At 49.8% G+C, this 22,272-nt stretch overlaps 1 protein-coding gene across 1 annotated transcript in view; it reads left to right on the forward strand.

Moving 5' to 3' along the window:
- The window catches only part of LOC123428140 (maspardin), a 45,634-nt gene extending 23,736 nt beyond the window's left edge, over positions 1 to 21,898 (forward strand). The window contains exons 2-8 of the mRNA XM_045112305.1: positions 4,187 to 4,312; positions 4,935 to 5,033; positions 6,118 to 6,260; positions 20,410 to 20,518; positions 20,642 to 20,749; positions 21,071 to 21,211; positions 21,288 to 21,898. Of these exons, the coding sequence (XP_044968240.1) occupies positions 4,187 to 4,312; positions 4,935 to 5,033; positions 6,118 to 6,260; positions 20,410 to 20,518; positions 20,642 to 20,749; positions 21,071 to 21,211; positions 21,288 to 21,560 (999 nt within the window). The 3' untranslated portion in view covers positions 21,561 to 21,898. The remainder of the gene's footprint in view (positions 1 to 4,186; positions 4,313 to 4,934; positions 5,034 to 6,117; positions 6,261 to 20,409; positions 20,519 to 20,641; positions 20,750 to 21,070; positions 21,212 to 21,287) is intronic.
- Positions 21,899 to 22,272: the final 374 nt, after the last annotated feature.

The following is a 22,272-nucleotide window of genomic DNA, read 5'->3' on the forward strand; positions in this document are numbered from 1 at the left end:
TACGAGACTGGCGGTTGTGGCAGTGGAAGGAAGACGAAGCCAGTCAAGCTCCCAGAGACCATCAGAGCGGCGAGGGCCAGCACAAAGTAGAGTGCCCGTGCGACGACCCTGGACAGAACACGAACCAATGTCGAGAATGACCCTACAACTAGAGTCAATAATCCGACCACCAGATATAAGTTGCATGGTAAGTCGAGGGACATGAGCGGCAGGAGGAACATGAAATGAAGAAGTGCTAAGAGTACCCTCGACTAGCTACAGGGAGGGGAGTGCCATCAGCCGTAAGAACACGAACATGAGATTCGACAGGTCGAACGGAGGTCAAAGTGGAAGAATCATAAGTCATATGAAAAGACGGTCCAGTATCAAGAATCCATGGGGATGTACCTGAATGAGTAGAAGGTGGTTTCTCAGTGCCAGAAGAGTCGGTCACAGAACCTGCAGAACCTGTCAGTGAAGAATCCCAAGTAGCAAGCATGCATCGCAGCTATGCAATCTCACGTGCACGCAGGGACACGACGGAAGAGGTCAAGGTAGAAACATCCGTGGAAGCCGGCGATGAGCAGTCGCCACCACCTGTGGAAACAACGTGTAGAGTCGGTCGAGAGTAGCGAGTCGACGTAGAGCCGCATGTGGAAGGCACTAGGGGAGTCGACGTAGAGCGGTCACCGGCGCGCACGAAAGCTGCGAGAGGAAGCAGCGTAGAGCAGGCACCACCACCGTGGGTAGAAGCCATGAGAAGAGTTGACGAATAACGACCAACATAACCTGTGGAAGATGTCGTATGGAACAAGTCATAGACGGATGAGCACCAAGCACCGAGCGACGGCGTATGTGCGAGACAGGATCAATATAGGGAACACCGGAAGTCTGCGAGTAGGAATGAAGATGCATGCCCGACCGAAACATCATATTTGTTTGTTTTTTCTTCTTTAAGTAAACAAAACAGATGGAAGGTCAACACAACCCGAGGAGGCCCTCACGCGGCCCGTCGTATTCGATGACAGGAGTGGAACGGGTGGCCTAGAAGGATGCCGATCGTTGAAATTTTGAGTGCTTGGTGCGTTGGTGGCTCGATCTGGGATGGCGGGATGACGGTTGGAGCGACGAGTCATGAGAGGAGCAACAGTCAACGACTGGATCGATCTGGACCAAGTGGATTGGATCCAACACCCAACGCTAGCATGGTCGTGGAGCACCTATAGCTAGAGAAGGATGTGCGTGGAGCACCTGCAGCCGCTCCCGGCCTGGTCGAGCGGACGCGTATATCATGAGCTTTGACCTGCAGGTGGAGACGCGGGAACAACGCCGACAGATGAAGGGAGAGCAGCTGAAGGGACCAGCAGCCAGCTGAGGATGCCTGCACGAGGCAACGGCAGAGAGCTGCTGGACGGGGCGGTGGGCGTTGGCCTGGAGGCCCGTGTTGATACTCGCCGTTTCTGGAGCACGTGCCAGCAGCAAGGACACGACAAGGACCTGACAGCAGCTGGTGCTCAAGGAATCGGGTCGGCGGTACCGACCTGGATGGGAGGCCGGTGAATCGGGTTGGCGGCGTGTTGAACTGGCCGACGGCGGAGGGGATTGATCGGGAGTTGGGACACCTTGCACGAGCGTGACCGTGAAGCTCATGCGGCTGGAGATGTGACGCGGGCAGGACGGAGAGGCACGGAAACAGGGGCCGACGGGAGAGAGAACAACGACGACAATGGCCGTGCAAGAAATTGGATCGGAAGGAGCACGAGTCGCGGGTGTGAAAAAAACTTAGAGCTCTGATACCATGTTAGGAAGACATCTCCTTGATTTCTGATGCCATAGCCAAAGCCCTCACGCACCCGTTCGAAACCTGTGTTAGATGTGTCCACGTGGCCATTGAGATCACCTCCTATGATGTTGCTTATAATATGTCTACAAAATTATTATAAAGACATGGCAGTTTTTTTAAGATAATGTTTCCGTTCATATATGCAGAATCTGTATATTTTGGTATATATTAGTGGTCAAAGATGTAAAGTTGATTCCCCTCTGACTTTCATCGGCGGTATTGGTGCAAACTGCTACACCGACTCCGTTCCACATGCACGTCTACCCTTGCTGTGTGTGTGCCTGCGACCTTGTCTCCTCTACTGGCTTTTGTGGACCGACGCTGGTCGTGCTACACTGCCTCCTCTAGCTACTTCCATGGGTGGTAGTGCCCGCTCCTCTCCTGGTGCTGCTACGTGGGTCCTTCACCGAGTAGGAGACTGCGTGCCTTCGCGACCTGCTTATTGCCTCCGGTTCTCCATTTCCGGGTGCATCTATGTCAACTTCTTCAGTTGAGCCCCTGACTGAGCAGGAGATTACATTACTTCGGTGCTTGCTAGCTGCGTGATGAAACATGAACAATCGAGACGCAAATTCACATGTGTGACAAATTCACATGTGTGGATTTCCCAATTTTCACTGTACTTGACGAAACGAAGACGCAACGAAGTAGATGTAGCCGGACAAATACTATGGATCAAGTGAGATGCGAGAAACCAAAGTAACAAAACCAACACAAGATAGATCAGAAATCAGTCTCCTAGCAACTCTTGCCGTGCTCTTGAGATGCAACAATCAAAAGATCAACTTTGTAGCTTTCCTGTACTTTCCTAACTCTCAACAAAAAAACGACCTCCTCCGACACTACATTCACCATTCAAATTTGTGTTAGCAGATTTAGCATATGGTGCAATTCCCAGGTTTTCTTTGCCATCTTTCTTGTCTTGAGCAAACAATACTATTTCATGAAGACATTCTCGTGTCCGTGTCGTGGCCGAAGAAGGCTCTAGTTGCCACATCATTCCCTCCCTCTTGAAATAAAGTTGTCTTTGGTTTTGTGGGTTCGTTGGGGACCTTCTTTGGAACTGAAATAATAGCATTCACCTTGATATCATTGGCAAACATCGGTTGTAGCCATGTCGTTTCCCATTAAATGAATAAGTGTTAGACCTCCCCTCATGTGTGAGACCACGATCATGTTGCCATGGCCTTCCCCAATAAGTGGCATGCACCCAATTGGCAAAACATCACATATCACCCTATCAATATAGTTGCCAACCGAAAAATTGATGCACACCTTCTGAGTAACCTTTTAACTTTCCAATGTGATACATCCACTTGACTAAGTGGGGTTGTGGGTGTTTCCACACACGTAATCCTAAAGAATCCTCCAACCCCTTGCTGACCTCATTAGTGTAGCTTCCTTCATCGATGATCAACTTACAATTGGTGTCGTTGATTTTGCACTCAGGCTGAATAATATTCCAGAGCTGCCCCTTGTCCTCAATATGGTCTTGTACTCGCTGCACCATCAAGGACGAATATGATTCAACATCTTCAAAACTCATGGACTCTTTTTCAAGATCTTCAGACTTCTCAGTAGATCTGTTATCAACTTTTTCTTCATTACTAGCTGATGTATCCATCTTTTGTGATTAATACTCTCTTCTCACTAGGACATTCACGCTTCATATGTCCACGACCTCCACACTTGAAGCATTCTACATCACTAGTGCGTATAGTGGAATATGCACTCGAATCAGCTCCTGATGCTCCTATTTTTGGAACATCCTTATTCCTTACGAAGAGGCTTAGTTGCGAGCTGTGACACTCTTTTGATGGCAAAGGTGACTTGGTTATGGTGATTACTTCAAGAGTTTGGTGTGTCTGTCACTATTGTTCAATCGTACATGTGCTATCAGTATTTTGCGTGAATCATGGATCCACCCTGTGTTTGAGGGGGGTGTTGTTATATTATGTTCCATGTATAGCCTATGTATTTTCCTTGTTGTATGAGGGGTTTCTTGCATATTTACCATTTGTACTTGTATATACCGGCCCTTGGACCCAGCAAATAGATGTTGCATATTTGATAATAAAATTAATTTATTGGCTATGGCTACCTATCCATTTAACTGGCACGCACGCGATCGTACAAATATACACGCATATTAACAAGTCCCCTGTCATGTACAAAATCAAATGTATGTTTTACAATCTTATCAATCCAGTTTTGAATCTGATTACTAAAATACACTCTGTGATTCATGCCTTTTGTAAGAAAGAAGGGAAAGTATTGCTCAAAAAATATATATTTTTAACTTGTTTCTATCATTTCTTATGGTTAGCGAGATCCTAAATTATTTCTTTCTATTGGATTTTGTAGATTGGATCAAAATTGTGGAGGTATTATGATTTTGGCCCCAAGGTTGTGCCACCCCTTATCTGCATCCCAGGAATTGCTGGGACGGCTGATGTATACTATAAACAGATAATGTCCCTCTCTATGAAGGTGCTTATACAATAAGAATGAATGAGTCCCATTCCATTGTCAGTTCCGCACACATCTTTTCTGATTTTGATAGCTGTCTTGAGTGTTCATATGTACCTGCAAATGTATACACAATGCGATAGCTGACATACAGTGGCAGAGCCAGCATTGAAGCAAACCCTGGGCCAATTTTTTTCTGGCAACATGGATAGACTTTGACACTTATAAACTACCCCAAAAATACCTCATACATTCCAAAAATATCCAAGAAGAAAATATACAAAAAAAGCTTAATTGTTCATTAAATCAAGAATTTAAACTCAATGCACTGGCGAAAAGGATCTCTTCATCTTCTATACCTACAACAAGAAATGAAATTGACATAAAAATGCATCAGTGTGGGCAAGATGCCTTGATCTCTTTGTGCTACATTAGTATTTTATGAGTTATTCATGCTTTGAGTGACGTCCAAATTGTGGTGGCACTGTTAAGTGTATCCAATTTGAATAGCCATCTCTCTCTTCTTGAAATTTTATTACAGAGGTCAACAATTGCAGAATCCTCCTTTAGTTCTGCTTGACACATGTATAATTGTTAGATACATATCAGACCAACCTAATATTTTTGTCTTCATTTTTTTCAGGGTTATCGAGTAATATCTATTGATGTTCCCCAAGTTTGGAATCACCATGAATGGATTCATTCATTTGAAAAGTTCTTGGACTCCATGAATATCCATCATGTAAGGAAGTATAATAATACTTTCCTTTTTTTTACGAGGCTGCTAGCCTAATAATCTGTTGCTCTATTTCATTTCCAGCGTTGCTTAAAATGGGGAACCCATATTTCCTAGGATCTAATGCATCTTCACTTCATGTGTGTGTGCCTGCTGCACCTATAATCCTGAATTACTTTTGTAGTCTTGTTCAAGTTTTTATTGGTACATCTAAAAATATATAAGCACGGTATCATGATGTATCAACATGTGAACCTAAATTAGTTCTGCTCCTACCTGTTCTTGGAATACACGTGGTACAGTTTGTACTTACTAGTTTTCTATGATTCCCTCAGGGGACGGCTGTAGCATGGTTTTCTAACTTAATTGCCTATTCTGTGCAAATTAACAGCAGATGTTGTATTTTATTTGCTTAATCCCTGAGGGACTATTGCGAAGTACTTCCTCCGTTCCAAATTATTTGAAATTCTAGCTTTGTACTATGTCAAACATTTTTAAGTTTTAACCAAGTCTGTAAAATTTGACAATCTAATGGGCACACACATGCACATTTGTTGCACCTTCCAATAGGGCAGGAATCTGCCTCGACATGTTGACTTCATCTGCATTAATTGCTAAATTGGAATTTTTAAAATGACTTGTCTCACACCGATTAGCGATTCGCAGTGGTGAAGTACTCCCCACTTCTGCCAAGATGTCCTGGTTTGATTCGGCCTCTCTGCATCTCTACACTGCACTTTCAAATATATTAAAAGTCAAAACAGAGAATATATTAAAATATATGTCTTGTTTTGCATGCAATACTATACCATGCTTGTCTGAAAGAAAGAGAGAGGTTGGATGGCCCCATGGAAAGACTAAGACGCAGCGGCTGCTACATAGTTGTGTCCATATAAAAGATATCAACATCCACAACATCAAATTAGTTTCATTAGATTAATGATAGAATATATTTCCATTATGTAGATATTTGCACATTTTTTTCAGACTTGGTAAAATATAGAGAATTTTTACTTAGGTGAAAGCTAACTCAAATAGTTAGTAGTGGATGACGTGGTACTGATTTATATTCATCCATCTTATGAAGCAGGTTCATATCTGTGGTACATCTCTTGGTGGATTTCTTGCACAAATATTTGCTCAATACCGCCCAAGGAGAGTGAAGTCCTTGGTGCTATCAAATACCTTTCTTGAGACACACAAGTTTGCTGCTGCTATGCCATGGTCTCCACTGTATGTAGTCTATTTTAAGAACTTTTTTTTGTAAGATCACATGATTGCTTTATTATAGCCTAGTGATATGCACATGCGAAAATGTTTTATTGTGTTTACATGCCTACACACTTCTATACGTATAAAGTCTTAGTCACATGCATATTAGCATTCTGTATAGAATTAGCTGGAAATACACCTTAGAAGCAAGATGTATATTTTTTATTAGAATACAATATAATGGTTTGTGAGGTCTGAAATTCTGGCAGTAATATTTGGTTTCCAAATTGCATTGATCCCTATATTTTTAAAAGTTACAAAATGTACTTATAGATTCATAACAACAACAAAGCCTTTCTGTCCCAAACAAATTTGGGTAGGCTAGAATTGAAATCCATAAGATCTCAAAACCAAGTCATGCCATGGTTCTTGCACGTGGATAACTAACTTTCACACACCCTGTCTTATGGCTAGTTCTTTGGTGATATTTGAGTCCTTCAGAGCTCTCTTTACGGAGCCCTCCCATATCAAGTTTCGTCTATCCTGACCTCTCTTTACATTATCATCACACTTTAACCGTCTGCTATGCCCTAACACTTCTAGAGGTCAGCGTTGTATATGCCAAAACCATCTCAGACGATGTTGGACAAGCTTCTCTTCAGTCGGTGTTGCTCCAACTCTATCTTGCATACCATCATTTTGAACCCGATCCTTTCTTGTGTGGCCACATATCCATCTCAACATGCGCATCTCTACTACGCCTAACCGTCGGACATGTCGCTCTTTAGTTGACCAACATTCAGTGCCATACAACATTGTATGTCGAATCGCCGTCCTATAGAATCTTCCTTTTAGCTTTTGTGGCATTCAATTCTCATAGTGTCCGAAGCTTGGCCCCACTTCATCCATCCAGCTTTGATTTGATGACTCACATCTTCATCGATATCGCCATCCTTCTACAACATTGATCCAAATATCAAAAGGTGTTTTTCTGAGGTACCACAAGTCTGACCTCCTTGTGCCTAGTAGTACTAAAAGCGCACTTCATTTACTCAGTTTGAGTTCTACTAAGCTAAACTGTTTGATTCCAAAACCTGTCTCCGTAGCTCTAACTTTCTGTTAACCCTCGTCCGACTATCGTCGACTAGCAGCACATCATCTTCACAGAGCATGAGGAGCATGGAGAGCTCTCTCTCTCTCTAGCAAGAGAACCTAGTAGCGGGCACCCCCGACCAGACATCAGCCGCCATAGCCATAGAAAGAAGAGAGGTGAGATTCAACAACTCGGGAAAGTGAGTTGTGGAGGAGAGCGGTGCCTGCGGAGGCAATGGTGGCTTTTGGCACCACGGGCACGACGGCGGTGCGTAGGGAGGCCCTCGTCGCGTTCTTGCTCGCGCTTGCCATGGAGGGCTTTGCTGTGTCATGGCGGCCATCTATGGCGGTGACCGTGAGGAGGCAGCGGGCGCGTCCTTGCCGCCGCTCCAGGAGGTGAAGGCGATGGAGAGGGCTCGAGGAGGAGGACATGCAACAACAGCAATGGTGTGTGTTGTCGGGGTTGCAAATGGAGCTGCAGTTGAGGTTACGCAAGTGTTGCTTTGGTTGAGCCCAAGGAGATGTAGTGGAGGTTGTAGGGACTGCTGTGATTTAGGATGCAATTGCGGTTGTCGAGGTTGCTGGGGCTGCTGCGGTGGATGGAGAGGCAGCAACAACATCACTGCTTGATGGGCTCTAGAGGAGATTGCTGCATGTGGCTGCCCGAAAAGGAAGATGTAGCTGGGTGCAGGTGCTTGAACGATGCCCCGCTTGTTAGACCTTTCAGCCTGAGCATTGATAGTTGTGGATGACACTAGGAGAGTTGGGACAATTTTCGTTGGTTTATTTCTCACACAATGCCATGCCAACCTGAGGGGTTGGGGATACATACTTATAGGCTGCTAGCCAGCCAAGCATATGCTAAGATGCTAGTCTAAGATGCTGCTAAGATGCTAGTCCAAGATGCTATCCTAACTGCCAGTCCTTGATGGTCAAGGATTCTATCCTAACAGCCACAAGGACCATGTGCTGCAGCCCCACAAAGACCATAGTACATAGACTTATCCATCATTCTCCCCCTAAGTCTTGTACGTCGTCTTGTGGGAGAGTCGAATCATCCCAATCCTGGAGCAGAGTTCGAGGAACTTGATCCTCCCAAGAGGCTTGGTGAGCAGGTCAGCGAGCTGGTCCGTGGTGTTGATGTAGCTCGCCTCGATGCTCCCTTCTTCCAAGCAGCTGCGGATGAAGTGATACCTCAATCGGATGTGCTTGCTCCGTTCATGAAAAACGGGGTTCTTTGCCAGGGCCAGGGCGGACTTGCTGTCCACCAGGAGCTGCACCGTTCTGGTGTCTCGGACGAGGAGATCACCAAGCAGTCGAGCGAGCCAAAGCGCCTGAGTGCAGGCGGTGGAGGCCGCTATGTACTCGGCCTCACAGCTGGACAGGGCCACCACCTGCTGCTTGACCGATTGCCAGCTCACGAGACACTTGCCAAGGAAGAAAAGGATCCCGCTCGTGCTCTTGATGGTGTCGATGTCGCCGGCGTGGTCGCTGTCGCTGTACCCGACGAGGTGTGCCGCCCCCGGACACCTAGGGTAGTGGAGGCCGTGGTCGAGGGTCCCTGCCACGTAGCGGACGATCCTCTTCACTGCCTGCTGGTGCTCCGACGTCGGTCGCTCCATGAACCGACTGACATAGCCGACGGAGAATGCCAAGTCCGGCCGTGTGTGGGCGAGGTAGCGAAGGCTCCCCACAAGGCGTCGGTACTGCGTAGCGTCCACTTCCTCCGTCATGCTGTCGCGGCTCAGTTTCAGCCTCTCCTCCATCGGAGTGAGAGCTGGGTGGCAGTCGGTGAGCCCAGCTAGCTCAACGATGCGCTTGGCGTAGGCGGACTGTCGAAGCGCGATCCCGGAGTGATCCTGGTGCACCTCGATCCCTAGATAGAAGGAGAGGAGCCCCAGATCACTCATCTGGAAGGTGGCCTTCATGTCTTCCTTGAACGCCGCCACCTCTGCATCTTTGATGCCGGTGATCACCAAGTCGTCAACATAGACGCCCACCATCAGGGCATTTCCTCCACTGCCCCGTCGGTAGACGGCCGCCTCATGCGGGCTTTGCTCGAAGCCCATCTTCTTTAGCGTGGAGTCCAGCTTGGCGTTCCACGCCCTAGGTGCTTGCCGTAGGCCGTAGAGAGCCTTACGCAGGCGGAGTACCTTGCCCTCCTGTCCAGGGATCGCAAATCCCGGTGGCTGATGCACATAGACTTCCTCCTTCAAGTCGCCGTTGAGGAATGCCGACTTGACATCCATGTGATGGACACGCCAGCCCTCCTGGGCAGCTAGCGCAAGGAGAAGTCGCACGAACTCCATCCGTGCCACGGGAGCGAAAGCGTCGTCGAAGTCGACTCCTTCCTGCTGCAAGAAGCCTCGGGCCACCAAGCGAGCCTTGTGCTTGATGATGGCGCCGGCTCCATCCCTCTTCAGCTTGAACACCCACTTAAGGGTGATTGCGCGGTGACCACGAGGGAGGTCAGCGAGCTCCCAGGTGCGGTTCTGCTCGACCGCATCCATCTCCAACTGCATCGCGGCGCGCCATGCCGCGTCTTTCTCGGCCTCTGCAAAAGACCGAGGTTCGCCGTCCTCACACGCAAGTTGTAGCTGCGCCTCCAGGTCGCGTGGCACCAGTCCCGGCACCGGCTGGTCGCCGAGTAGATTATCCATCGTACGATACCGTAGCGGTTCGCCGCTATGATACGCGTCGATGCGCTCCTCGTCGTGAGTGAGCGGGGAAGCGAACTTCATCGGGTTGTGCTCTGCGTGAGCTGGTGCTGATGAAGACGAGCCCGGAGTGGTGACTGTCGGGGCTGGAGTATGCGGCGTCGCCGGTTGTGGTGCCGTCGGCGTAGCAGGCACCGGAGTCGATGTAGTTTTGGGGGCTGGGGTAGACGTGCTCGGCGAAGAGGAGCTGCTTGCTCCCCCAGCTTCCTTGAAGTGGACGTACTCGACAATGAAGTCGTCATACGTCGGCGTCGAGCCGTCGTCCACCGCCTTGTCCCATTTCCACCCTCGCCCTTCGTTGAACACGACGTCTCGCGCCGTGCGCACACGCTGTGTCTCTGGGTCGAGGATGCGGTAGGCCTTTGAGCCCTCCGCATAGCTGATGAAGACTCCCGGAGTACTCCTGTCGTCGAGCTTGCCGATGTGGCCGAGCTCTTTGGCGAACGCAAGGCAGCCAAAGACCCGCAAGTGAGAGACCGCCGGCTTCCGCCCATGCCAGGCCTCGTACGGCGTCCTGCCGTCGAGTGCCTTAGTAGGCGAGCGGTTGAGGATGTAGACGGCTGTTAGCACCGCCTCTCCCCAGAAAATAGCCGGCATCCCTCTCTGCTTGAGGAGAGCCCGAGCCATCCCCACAACCGTCTGGTTGCGCCGCTCGACGACGCCGTTTTGCTGCGGGCTGTACGGCGCGGAGTAGTGGCGCTGGATGCCCTCATCAGCGCAGTACGACGCGAATTCAGCCGCCGTGAATTCGCCACCGTTGTCAGTGCGCAACACGCGCAGTTTGCGGCCGCTCTCCGCCTCCACAGCAACCTGCGCACAGCCTGATGGCGTCCGGCGCCTCTCCCTTACTGCCGAGGACCATCACCCACATGTAGCGAGAGAGGTCGTCGACGAGCAGCAGGAAGTAGCGTCGACCTCCTGGTGTGGCTGGCGTCACCGGGCCGCACAGATCTCCGTGCACGAGCTCCAGCCTCTCCTTGACCCGAAAACTCGCCTGCTGGGGAAAGGGGAGTCGTCTCTGCTTCGTCAGCACACAGATGTCGCAGAACTGCTCCACATGGTCGAGGCATGGCAGGCCTCGCACCATCTCCTTGGCACTTAGACGCTTCAGGGCCTCAAAATGAAGGTGCCCAAAGCGCTCATTCCATTGCCACGCCTCGTCGTCCCGACGGACAGCGAGACAGACCGGTTGTGCCACCTGCACATCAAGGACGTAGAGTCGATTTTCACCTCTGGGTACCTTGGCGAGAAGGCGACGCTGGCGATCCCAGATGCGTAGGACCCCATGCTCAATCAGCACGCGTGAGCCGTTCTCATGCAGCTGTCCCAAGCTGATGATGGAGTTCCTTAGCGCGGGGATGTAGTAGACCCCGGTGAGCAGCCGGTGCTCTCCCGTCTTGGTGGTGAAGATGACGGAGCCGACGCCCTTAATTTCCACCGCTGAGGCATCCCCAAACTTGACGGAGCCTCGCGCGTCGGAGTCGAGCTCGGCGAAGAATTCCCTTCGACCGGTCATGTGGTGGGTGGCGCCGGTATCGAGGCACCACCCCGCAGTCTTGTCCTTCCCGGAGCCATCGCCGAGAAGAGCGTGTGCTTTTGGCTCGTCGAGGTGGAGGGGAGCCTTTGCGACTGGTGTCGCTGAAGGTAGCTCGATGCTTGCATGCGCCATGAACAGAGCCGTCTCCTCCTCCGCCGCCTGTGCGACGTGAGCCTGGCCTTGTCGTGGTTGGCGACACTCATTGGCCCAATGGCCAAGCCGGCCACAGTTGTGGCAGCTGTTGTCCTGTGCCGGCTTGGGCTTGCCAGCGACGCCGTCCTTGGCGCCTCCGCGGGCGTCACCTTCGGCACGTCCTTGTGCCTTGCCGCCCCTTCGCGCCTTGCGCTGCTTGCCGCGCTTGCGGCCGCCCGTCGTGGAAGAAGGCTCCCCCTTCTTCTTGTCACCAAGGCTGGCATCCCACTGCTCCCGAGTTAGGAGCAGCTTCCCGCCGGTGGTGATGGGCCCCGAGGGAGGCTGTGGCTCGTCGGTGTCGACGACCTTGAGGCGACCTATCGCCTCCTCGATCGTCATCGTGGAGAGGTCCAGCAAAGACTCGATCGAGCGAGCCATCTGCTTGTACTTCTCGGGAATGCACCGGAAAAGCTTCTCGACAGCTCTCTCCTCGGTGTAGGTGGCATCGCCGAACTTCACCATCTTCTGCAGCAGAGTGTTGAGACGGAGAGCAAAGTCATCAACGTCCTCACCTGGCTTGAAAGCCAGGCTCTCCCACTCCTCACGAAGTGCCTGCAGTGTGGACTTGCGAGCACGGTCGCTGCCGATGCGTGCCGCGGCGATGGCGTCCCAAGCCTCCTTGGCAGTCCGCTTGTTGGAAAGCGAGAACTGCATCTCGGGCGGGACTGCGGCGATGAGGGAGTCCAGCGCCCGTCGATCTTCTTGGTGGTCGACGTTGCTGTCCTGGACTGCCTCCCACAGCCGCCGCACCTGGAGCCTGATCTTCATGATCGCGGCCCGCTCGACGTAGTTGGTTTTAGTGAGGGTAGGCCACCCAACACTGGGACCAACATCCCTGACCACAGTCCGGACCTCGTAGAGGCCGCGGTCTTGGTCGTTGCAGCCGCCGTCGCCGTGCGCACCTCCACCTGGAGCGCGGGCGTGCTCGGCTGCCCACTGCGCTGTCCGCTCTTGCGCCACTTTGGCGCGGTCTGCGTCGGCGCCGTCGTCCGCAGGCGCGGAGCCGTTGGAGCTGCCGGAGCCGACGCGGAGTGCCTTGGCATCCGCTGTAGCCTCACGTGCTGCCTCCGCTGCTGCTTCTACCTCCGCCCTGGCTGCTTCCAGCTCCGCTGCAGCCAGCCTCGACACCCTTGCTGACGCAGCAGCTGCTGCTACAGCTGCTCGCTCACGCTCCTCTGCCACGGCGCGCTCGGCCTCCTGCCGGCGCCGTATGCTCGAGGTAGCCGTGTGCTGAGAGCGACCTGCAGACATGGCTCGCTGCAGGGGGGCTGTTGCGTGAAGAGGAGGCTGTTGCTGACGAGCTGCTGCTCGACAGTCCGGAGGGAGGGAGGTAGCTAGGGGAAGTCGGAGCAGCTGCTGCTACCGGCTTAGGCTGCTCAGCTCCCGGTGAGAGAGGTGAGCAGGAAATGGTCAGGGTACAAGATAACGAGGCTCTGATACCACTTGTTAGACCTTTCAGCCTGAGCATTGATAGTTGTGGATGACACTAGGAGAGTTGGGACAATTTTCGTTGGTTTATTTCTCACACAATGCCATGCCAACCTGAGGGGTTGGGGATACATACTTATAGGCTGCTAGCCAGCCAAGCATATGCTAAGATGCTAGTCTAAGATGCTAGTCCAAGATGCTATCCTAACTGCCAGTCCTTGATGGTCAAGGATTCTATCCTAACAGCCACAAGGACCATGTGCTGCAGCCCCACAAAGGACTATGTGCTGCAGTCCCACAAAAGACCATAGTACATAGACTTATCCATCACCGCTCACCGTCATCAAGGTGGTAGTTGTTGCATGAACGTCTAACCTCCGTCGAAGCAGCCTTTGATGTTGCACGTGCAAGGGTGGCTCGCATGATGAACACGACAAGCTTCATCAGGGATCTCGAAGAGGTAGAGGCATCAAGGAGGAGAGGACCGTCGTGGCTAGCAAGGAAGTAAAGGAAACGGGTAGAGGACCGACAACAACTGTTGATAGCAGTGAATGCCAAACAACACGAACTGCGGCATAGGCAAGGGCAACTTGTGTTTTGATGCTTGCTAATATGCTGAACACACAAGAGTTGTGAATAAGGGGCTTAAGGGTGTGTTTGGTTCGGGGACAAAGTGGAACGGAATGTCATGGTTCCATTCTAGTGTAATGGGTCGGTTTCGCCCCTATGTTTGGTAGGGGTAGTTTCGAGGAATGGAATGGTTATATCTTAGTGTTTGATTTGAGAGATGGAATGGAATGAAATTGTTCATCTCACCTCATTACTTTGATTCATACTAAATTAGATTTTGGTAGAAATCTAAAATGAATGTTGAATAGTTCGTTACATCGAGTGTAATGAATAGATGTTACTTGCCGTTGTAGTACAGAAGAACAGCCACGGAATACTGAATGCTGAATATAGAAGAACAAAATATATTGGAGTTCAAGTCTTGCAAAAGAACACCCACCCACGGAGAATGTGACTGCACACCATGGGCTCCTCGATGACCATGGCGCCTTAGGTGCGCCCAGCCTCCTTGCCCGGCTGAAGAACTCGATTGAGAGGGCTGTCCGTCCTGCCTGCTTGACCGAAGAAGACGATTGGGAAGGCCACCCGACCTCCTTGCTGGGCGGGACGCATCAAGTGCGCCCGGTTGGGATTCGGCCACGCGACAGCGCGAGGATGTGGCAGTGGGCCAGTCATGGCCACGTGCTGTGGGGCTAACGATGGCAGCTCACGCAAGGTAGCGGGAGCTGCTGCGCCGGTGAGGGGGGAGATGAGGGGATGTCCGGGCCGGCTGCGAGCGCGACGGGTGCGGCGGCAGCCATTCATGGCCGCGCACGTTGGGGCTGCTGGCGTCGGCGTGCGCAAGGTTGGGGATGGAGATGCGGCGCCTAGGAAGAAAAGGTGAGCGAGAGTCGAGCGGGCCGTTTCGTGTCATCCGCTCGATTCGGAGGTATCGCCTAGTTCCACATAAACAGGGAATATGCCATTCTTTGGAATCGGTTGGTTCTTGTTCCTTCGGCAAACCAAACACTGGAATGGGCTCTGGGGATGGAATCGACCCGTTACATTCCACTTGATGACCTCAACCAAACACACCCTAAGAGCATATGGACTAGCCCAGTGGTGTCAGTGAATGGAATGAAGTATTTTGTTACCTTTATCGGCTGCTATTCTCATGTGATCTGGATTTATTTGATACCTCACAAGGATGAGGTGTTTAGACTTCCATGCTCTTGTAAATAATCAGTTTCAGATGCAGGTACATGTGATCAGGATTGATAATGGCACAAAGTCTGTGAACAACACTTTTGGGGCGTTATTGTATGACCAAGGGATTCTTCATCAAACTCCCCCCCCCCCCCCCCCCCCCCCTAGAATGGATGTTTACCGAGTGGAGCAGCTATGCCAATCACATACATGATCAACCGGACACCTTCAAGGATGCTTGCCGTGAAACCTCCGAGTGAGTTGTTGTTTGGAGAAAATAAGTTTGTTGTTCCCCCAAAGTTGTTTGGAAGTATTTTCTTTGTTTGTGATCACCGACCTTCTGTTGGAAAGCTAGATCCGCGAGCAGTGAAATGTATTTTTCTAGGCTATGCTTCTAGGCTGTAGGGGTATCAATGTTGGTGTACCTATGAGAAACGCAGATTTGTAAGTATGAATGTCACCTTCAAGAAGTCCGAGCCATTCTATGGTGAGCCGACAGACCTGAGTCTGTTGTTTGCGTAGCTTGATCACCTACACCCCGTCGAAGATGGTCAAGAGGGGGAGAAGGCCGTCTCTCATACTCATGGTGATTCTGAGGGACTAACACTGATGATGAGGTGCAGGCTCAGGTCCAGCCAATAGTGAGTACAATTCTGGTTGGTACTCACGACGACAACCACATGTGTAGAAGGAGCAACCAGTGCAAGGGAAGCAGCAATGTAGTGATGCAAGCTCATCCGACTCAATGGAACTGCCTATTGTGTTGCGAAAGGGGACACGTGAAGCGGCAAAGAAGGCTCTACCATTGGATATTTTTGATGATCATGAAATTGGCAGTTTTGTGCCTTATGAGGATTTGTCTCTTTCCTGTAGAGTGTTTTGTCTCTCGCTACAAACAATGACAATCCCAAAGGATTGGATGGCTGGAAAGCAAGATCGAAAGTGGCATGAAACGATGATAGAGGAGTTGGAAGCACTGAAGAAAAACAAAACACACCACATTGCCGGCAGAAAAGAACGTAGTGAGTTTGTAAGTGGATCTATACCATGAAGCAAAATCCTGAGGGGAAGGTGTAATGGTATAAGGCCAGATTGGTCGCCAATGGATATAGTCAAACTTATGGGATGGACTATGATGAAACATTTGCTCCTGTTCCAAAGATGAACATAGTAAGGATACTGGTTTTTGTGCTGCAAAATTTTGGTGAAAATTCCATGAATTAGATGTCAAGAATGCCTTTTTACATGGTGACTTGCAGGAAGAGGTATACATGGAGATACCACCAGGTTTTGGTACGGAACCAACTACGGGAAAGGTACGCAGGATGAAGAAGTCCTTGTATACACTAAAGCAATCGTCGAGGTCATGGTTTGATAGGTTCAAACTTGTTGTCCGTGGTATGGGTCAATGTAACAGTGACCACATGGTGTTCTACAGTCACTTTGATTGAAATATCACCATTGTTGCAGTTTATGTGGATGACATTATCATCACTGAAGATAATAAGAAGGAAATAGAAAGATTGAAGGGGTGTCTGAGCAAGGAGTTTGAGGTAAAGGATATGAGCAACCTAAAAAACTTCCTTGGTTGGCATTGAAGTGGCCCGGACAGCGAAGGGAATATCCTCCGTTCAAAAAAAAAATCTTTGTGCCAACGAAATACACCTTGGATCTCTTGAGTGACATGGGCATGATGGGATGCTGTGCAACCCTTACTCTGATTGAACAAAACCATCAAGTGACGACACAATCAGGAGAGCTAGTGAATAAGAAAGATTATTAGAAACTGGTTGGGAGGTTATTGTACTTGTGCCATACCAGGCCTGACATTATGCATGTGTTGGTTGTGGTGGGATACATTCATGAACAAAAGAGTGGGCATCTCGATATTGTGCACAGAATCCTGATATACTTCAAGGGCACTCCGGGTAAAGGGTTGTGGTTTGCGAAGAGTGGGCATCTTGAGGTGGATGACTATAGTGACTCTGATTGGGTCAGTTGTCAAGATGATAGAAGATCAACTTCTGGCTATTGTGTTCTGTGGGAGGAAATTTGGAGTCATGGAGAAGCAAGAAATAAACAGTTGTGTCTAGATCAACAATTGAAGCCAAGTATAGAAACTTATCTCAAGGACAGAGGCAGATTCTCTGTAGGCTTTAAATTCTGTCTACAGTAGACATGCATGTGCATGTCGGCAGCATGCATTCACGAGCGGCAGCACATCACTTAGCTACAAAGTGAAGTAGCAAATGACAGGTCGGCAAGACCATTTTGATTTTCACTGTTGTAGGTAAGCACTGACATTAGGGTATATGACCTATGTGCTTAGATCAACTACTAGAGTTAGTCGGTTCAATTCTCCTATAAAAGGAGCTGCACATCGGGTTGTAAAACTCATTCCACACCAATCCATTCCAGGCCAAATCAAAAGCAAGCCATTCGGGTTCTAGTACTACTGCGGTTCACTAGTGTGTGCGCGCATAGTAATTTAGAAAGGCTGAGCGCAAGTAGCAATACCACATAGCCGCTACCCTGCGTAGTTCAGCTCTTCTTCGACTTCGTCTGATCCTCGAGAGCCAGCTACTTCGTAGTTTGGGCTAACAATTGACATCAGAGCCTCAGGTTGCGGTAGTCATGTCGGGTGGTTCCAAGTTACAGACATCACATGCTAGGATCAGAGAAAGATTGAAAAAGTTTGTATCTGTCTACATGTGCCTCCGTGTATGTTACCCCTTCCTCGGAAAGGAGATCATACGTTTATAGTAAAAAAATGAGAATAAAAAATCAAAAAGAAAGAAGAGAAAGAACTGGGAGTTGGCGCCTACATAACAGTAGCTCCCAGTCGCCGGCTCTGCGGGAGCGCCGAGGGCGCAACCAGTCAAGTCGTGGCCGTGGCGGTGAGGTCGTGGTTAGGGAGATCGTGTGCGAAGCCGTAGTCAGTGGTAGCATGCCCATCACCTTCCAGATGCTCATGTGTTCGAACTACGACGAGTGGGCGTTAATCATGGAGTGCAACCATCATGCGGCGACCCTCTGGGTTCCCATGGAGGACGACACGGTCGAGAGAAAGGAGGGCAGGAAAGCCATGACGACACTCATGCGCGCCATGCCATCGAAGATGCACACCATGCTCGCTACGAAGGCAAGCGCCAAGCAGGCGTGGAAGCCATCCGGACCCAGCGTCTCGGCAGCAACCGCGTGCGTGAGGGGAACGCGCAAAAGCTGCAGGCGGACTTCGAGAACATCGCCTTCAAGGAGGGTGAGCTCGTTGATGACTTCTCTTTGCGGATCTCCAGCCTTGCGTCGCAGCTCCACGCGCTTGACGACACCATGGACGATGCAAGAGTCATGTGGAAATTTCTCCTCGTTCTGCCACCTCGCTTCGCTCGGGTAGCAGTCTCCATCGAGACCTTGCTTGACCTGATCGAGCTTTCCATCGAGGAGCTCACAGTCCGGGTGCGGGTTGTCGGGGACCGCCTTGAGGACAAACGCGAGAGATTTGGTGGCGGACAACTCCTACTCTCGAAGGAGTGGGAGGTGAGGAAGCGTCAAGGACATGGTGGCAATGCCCCGAGCAGAGAAGGCGACACCGGCAAAGGCGGCGATCACACCCAGGGCGGGGCCGGACGAAGTGCCAACAAGGACGACCGAGACAGGTGCCGATATTGCAGCATCAAGGGCCACTGGGCCCGTGTTTGCCGCAAAAGGATAGCTGACGAGGATGCCGCAGGCTGAAGAGGACGGTGGGTTAGCAATGATGATGGCTTGCGTCAAGACCATGCAGGAGGGCCCAGCGCCTCCGGTGACCATGGTCCCGACAAGCATCGAAGCTGTGCAGGAGGGCGCAACACCTCACGCGACCATGGTGCCGGCTACCGTCAAGTCCGTGCGGGAGGCACAGAGTTCTTCCACTAATCCCCTCCCAACATCGGTAGCACTCTCCCCGACAACAACGTTCTCGGGGGCCTACGATTGGGAGGCAATGAAGAGCGGAGTGTGGGGGAGCCACACCCCGGCAACCACGTCCCCTGCGACGCCAGTCAAGCCCGTGCAAGTTGGCATGACAATTGCGGCCCCGACATCCTTGAGAACCGACAAGCCCGTGCAAGTTGGCACGGCAATGGCGTCCCCCACAACCTCGAGACGACAAACCCGTGTCAGGAGGCACGACAACAACACATCTGGTGGGCCACCTCCGCGACCAGTGAGCCCGTGCAGGAGCGCACGTCAACTTACGTCGGCCACACCCCGAAAACCAGGTTCTCGGGGTTCTCCAAGCCCGTGTGGGTGACGCGGCACTCTTTGTTCGCCTTAACATCAACTCTGACAAGCCACTCCCCGACAACGTTGTTTTCGAGGCCTATCAACTGGGAGGCGATGAAGAGACAGTCATGGGGCGGCAAGGCCTCGACCGTGACTCTGGTGACCAACGAGGCTGTGCAGGAGGCGCGACGCTCTGGTCGGACATGCCACGACCCCGACGCGCTCGGGGTCTATCGAGTCCGTGCGGGAGGCATGGCAATCTCTGGTCGAGCACGCCCCAACTATGTTTTAGGAGGATTCTTCTCCTAGTAGGAGGTCTTGATCCTTTAGGAGGAGATAAGATGAGCAAAGCTCTCTCAAGATCTTGTCTAATGCTTTGCTAACCCCAGAAAGTGCAAGAGGTACAAAATATATAGTGGCTGGAGGTAGGGGATAGGTCGGGGGTACACTGTGCGCGCGGGTGGTCAGAGCCCCGTGGGCACGGGGTGTCCAGAGAGTCTTCAAACTCTGGGCACCGTCTTCCATGCCTCCATCCAACTCCCTTTCATGGACTTGAGGTTCCTTCCTCGCTTCTTCGTGGTGGTCATTGTTGTACCTAATCATGCATAAGGTTTCACTTTGAGGTAGTAGCCAAGTCTCATCCAAATGCATATGGAGCTCAAGTAGGAGAGAATTGACCTCGGTTCCTATGGCACACGCAAAGAAAGAAGGATTGATTTGCAGAAATAGATGTTGGCGGACTTGTCCCTGTGATGCTTGTGCAGTCGTGTTTGTCATCGTCTTTGTAATCCTGTATGGGTCGTGTTGTTGCTGGCTGTTGTTCAGGCTCTCACAGTGGACGTTGTCTTTGCTATCTACTGCCCTGCCAGGCACTCTTGTTCTAGTTTAGGCTGGGCTTGTCGGTCTTCTAGTAGAGGATCGCCGATTCTTAGGTTGGCGATCCTTTGGTCGTTTGGTTCTGTAGTTGGGCCATGCCTCTGTGGCGATGCATGGGCCGTGCCTATCTTAGCATTGTATCATAATGAAATTACATGCAGCTCTTCTGCATGGTTTGAAAAGAAAAGAAAATGTCAAAAGATTTCTTCGATGCAACATTAGCTAATATTTTATGTTTGTATTTTTCCTGTAAATCATAACTACAGATACTAATCATTTATTCTGTCTCAACTACTTTCTGATATTGCAGTGTCAGCTGGACCCCTTCTTTTTTGCTGAAGAGATATCTCTTAACAGGAATCCGAGATGGTCCACATGAACCATTCATTGCAGATTCTGTGGATTTTGTAGTCGGTCAGGTTGTATCACGTTCAAATACTTAGGCATGTTATAAATAATAAGTAATCTATAAGTAATGGATCTTGATGCTCTTCTGTTTTTCCTAGTTTATGATTTGGTAAGATTGAACTTCTGCATGCCAGGTAGAGACATTATCAAGGGAAGACCTTTCGTCAAGGTTGATATTAAATGTTAATGTTGCATCAGTTGGGTCATTATCACTACCTGATTCATTCGTCACCATAATGGATGTAAGTACCCAACTCAGTTATATAACATGACAGATTAGTGCATTTAAGTTTTTCTTTATTATTTTTACATAATTCCAACGATTGCCTGCGAGAGTTTTTGCTGTGGTCTTTGGTTAATTTAAGATTAATAAATCAGTTCCTAACCTCTGTGACTCTTATGCTTAGACAAGCATGTTAATCTTGTGTAGCATATAATAATCTCTGCATTTGAAACCCTCAATTCATAAGGACATCCAAGATTGATTCTTTCTCCTATCTATTAGTTTTGACACTCCAGCATCCCTTGTACGGTAACTATGTTCAGTTAACTTCTATGCACAGACGAGCGACTACTCTGCTGTTCCTCAGCAGTTGAAGGACCAAGTGAATGAAAGGTACCCAAGTGCAAAGCGTGCAGTACTGAGGACTGGTGGGGATTTTCCCTTCCTGTCACGTCCAGATGAGGTCAATCTGTACCTTCAGGTATTGTTGATTACCTTCCTTTTCCATTTGTTTGTTAATGTGGAACTTTGAAGAACAGATTGCAAAACACTGGCAGCTACACTTAAGGCGAGTTGGAGTAGAACCAAGACCGGATCTAGTCCAGGGTTTCACACGGGGTGGTAGCTCCGGGAGCTCAAACGACCACGAAGATGGAAACAGTTTTGATGACCATACTAGAGATGATGGGCACCGTAGTTCAGGAAGAGATGGCCGTAAGACGGAGCGCTCTGAATCAGGGCCACCTAATTCAGATGGACTGGTACCAACAAGCATAGTGCTAGGTATGGTCAGTTCAGCTCTGCATGTTTCCGTATGCGTCTGCTCATGATGCACCATTACTATACATCTGTTTTGTATATTTCTTCAAGCCGGTTGTTTATTGTATGAAGTAGCGAATTATGCCATTTGCCGGAATATAGAACTCATCTTTTAGAATATCAGCAGACCCGTGAGTGGCGCAACTGCATTGGAACTGGTTCTATCTCGTCACTGCTGCCAGGAAGTTACACAGCAACTGATGGAATTCATTCATGTATTTTGTGTAATAGGAATTTCTTCTTTATTTTGTGTTTGTAGGCTTGTATATTGATGAATTGTAGATGCCTGAGACATGATTGTGGTTGCTTGTTTTTCTTTGAACAGAATAAATTGCATAATCTCAGATAATTTTGTAGTGTCTTCCCTGTTTTAATCTCTACAGGAATAGTTAGACGCGCTTTGCTGCGTCACTGGTGTTGGGATTTTTTTCATAGAAAAATTGTTATTTGCTATGGCGTGTGGGGAAGATGGAGTGTGTTTTCCTTTTTCTATAATGTTGTGTTCTTTTTAAACACAGTCCCTTAGACCCTGATTCATTAATTTGAATCAATTAAGATCGAGGAGAGTTGCTCGGTTAATTAACGGAAACTGTGAGGAGACCAACACATCCTTCGCGGGGCACCAACAACACACGTTGACCCTGAGGCCGCGCATCGTCGTCTCTGTCATCTGAGCAAACTCATAGCCGACATCCTACATCTATCTTTGAAGTAGCCGCTTTG

This window comes from Hordeum vulgare, chromosome 1H (genome assembly GCF_904849725.1).
Source record: "Hordeum vulgare subsp. vulgare chromosome 1H, MorexV3_pseudomolecules_assembly, whole genome shotgun sequence".
Lineage (NCBI taxonomy): Eukaryota > Viridiplantae > Streptophyta > Magnoliopsida > Poales > Poaceae > Hordeum > Hordeum vulgare.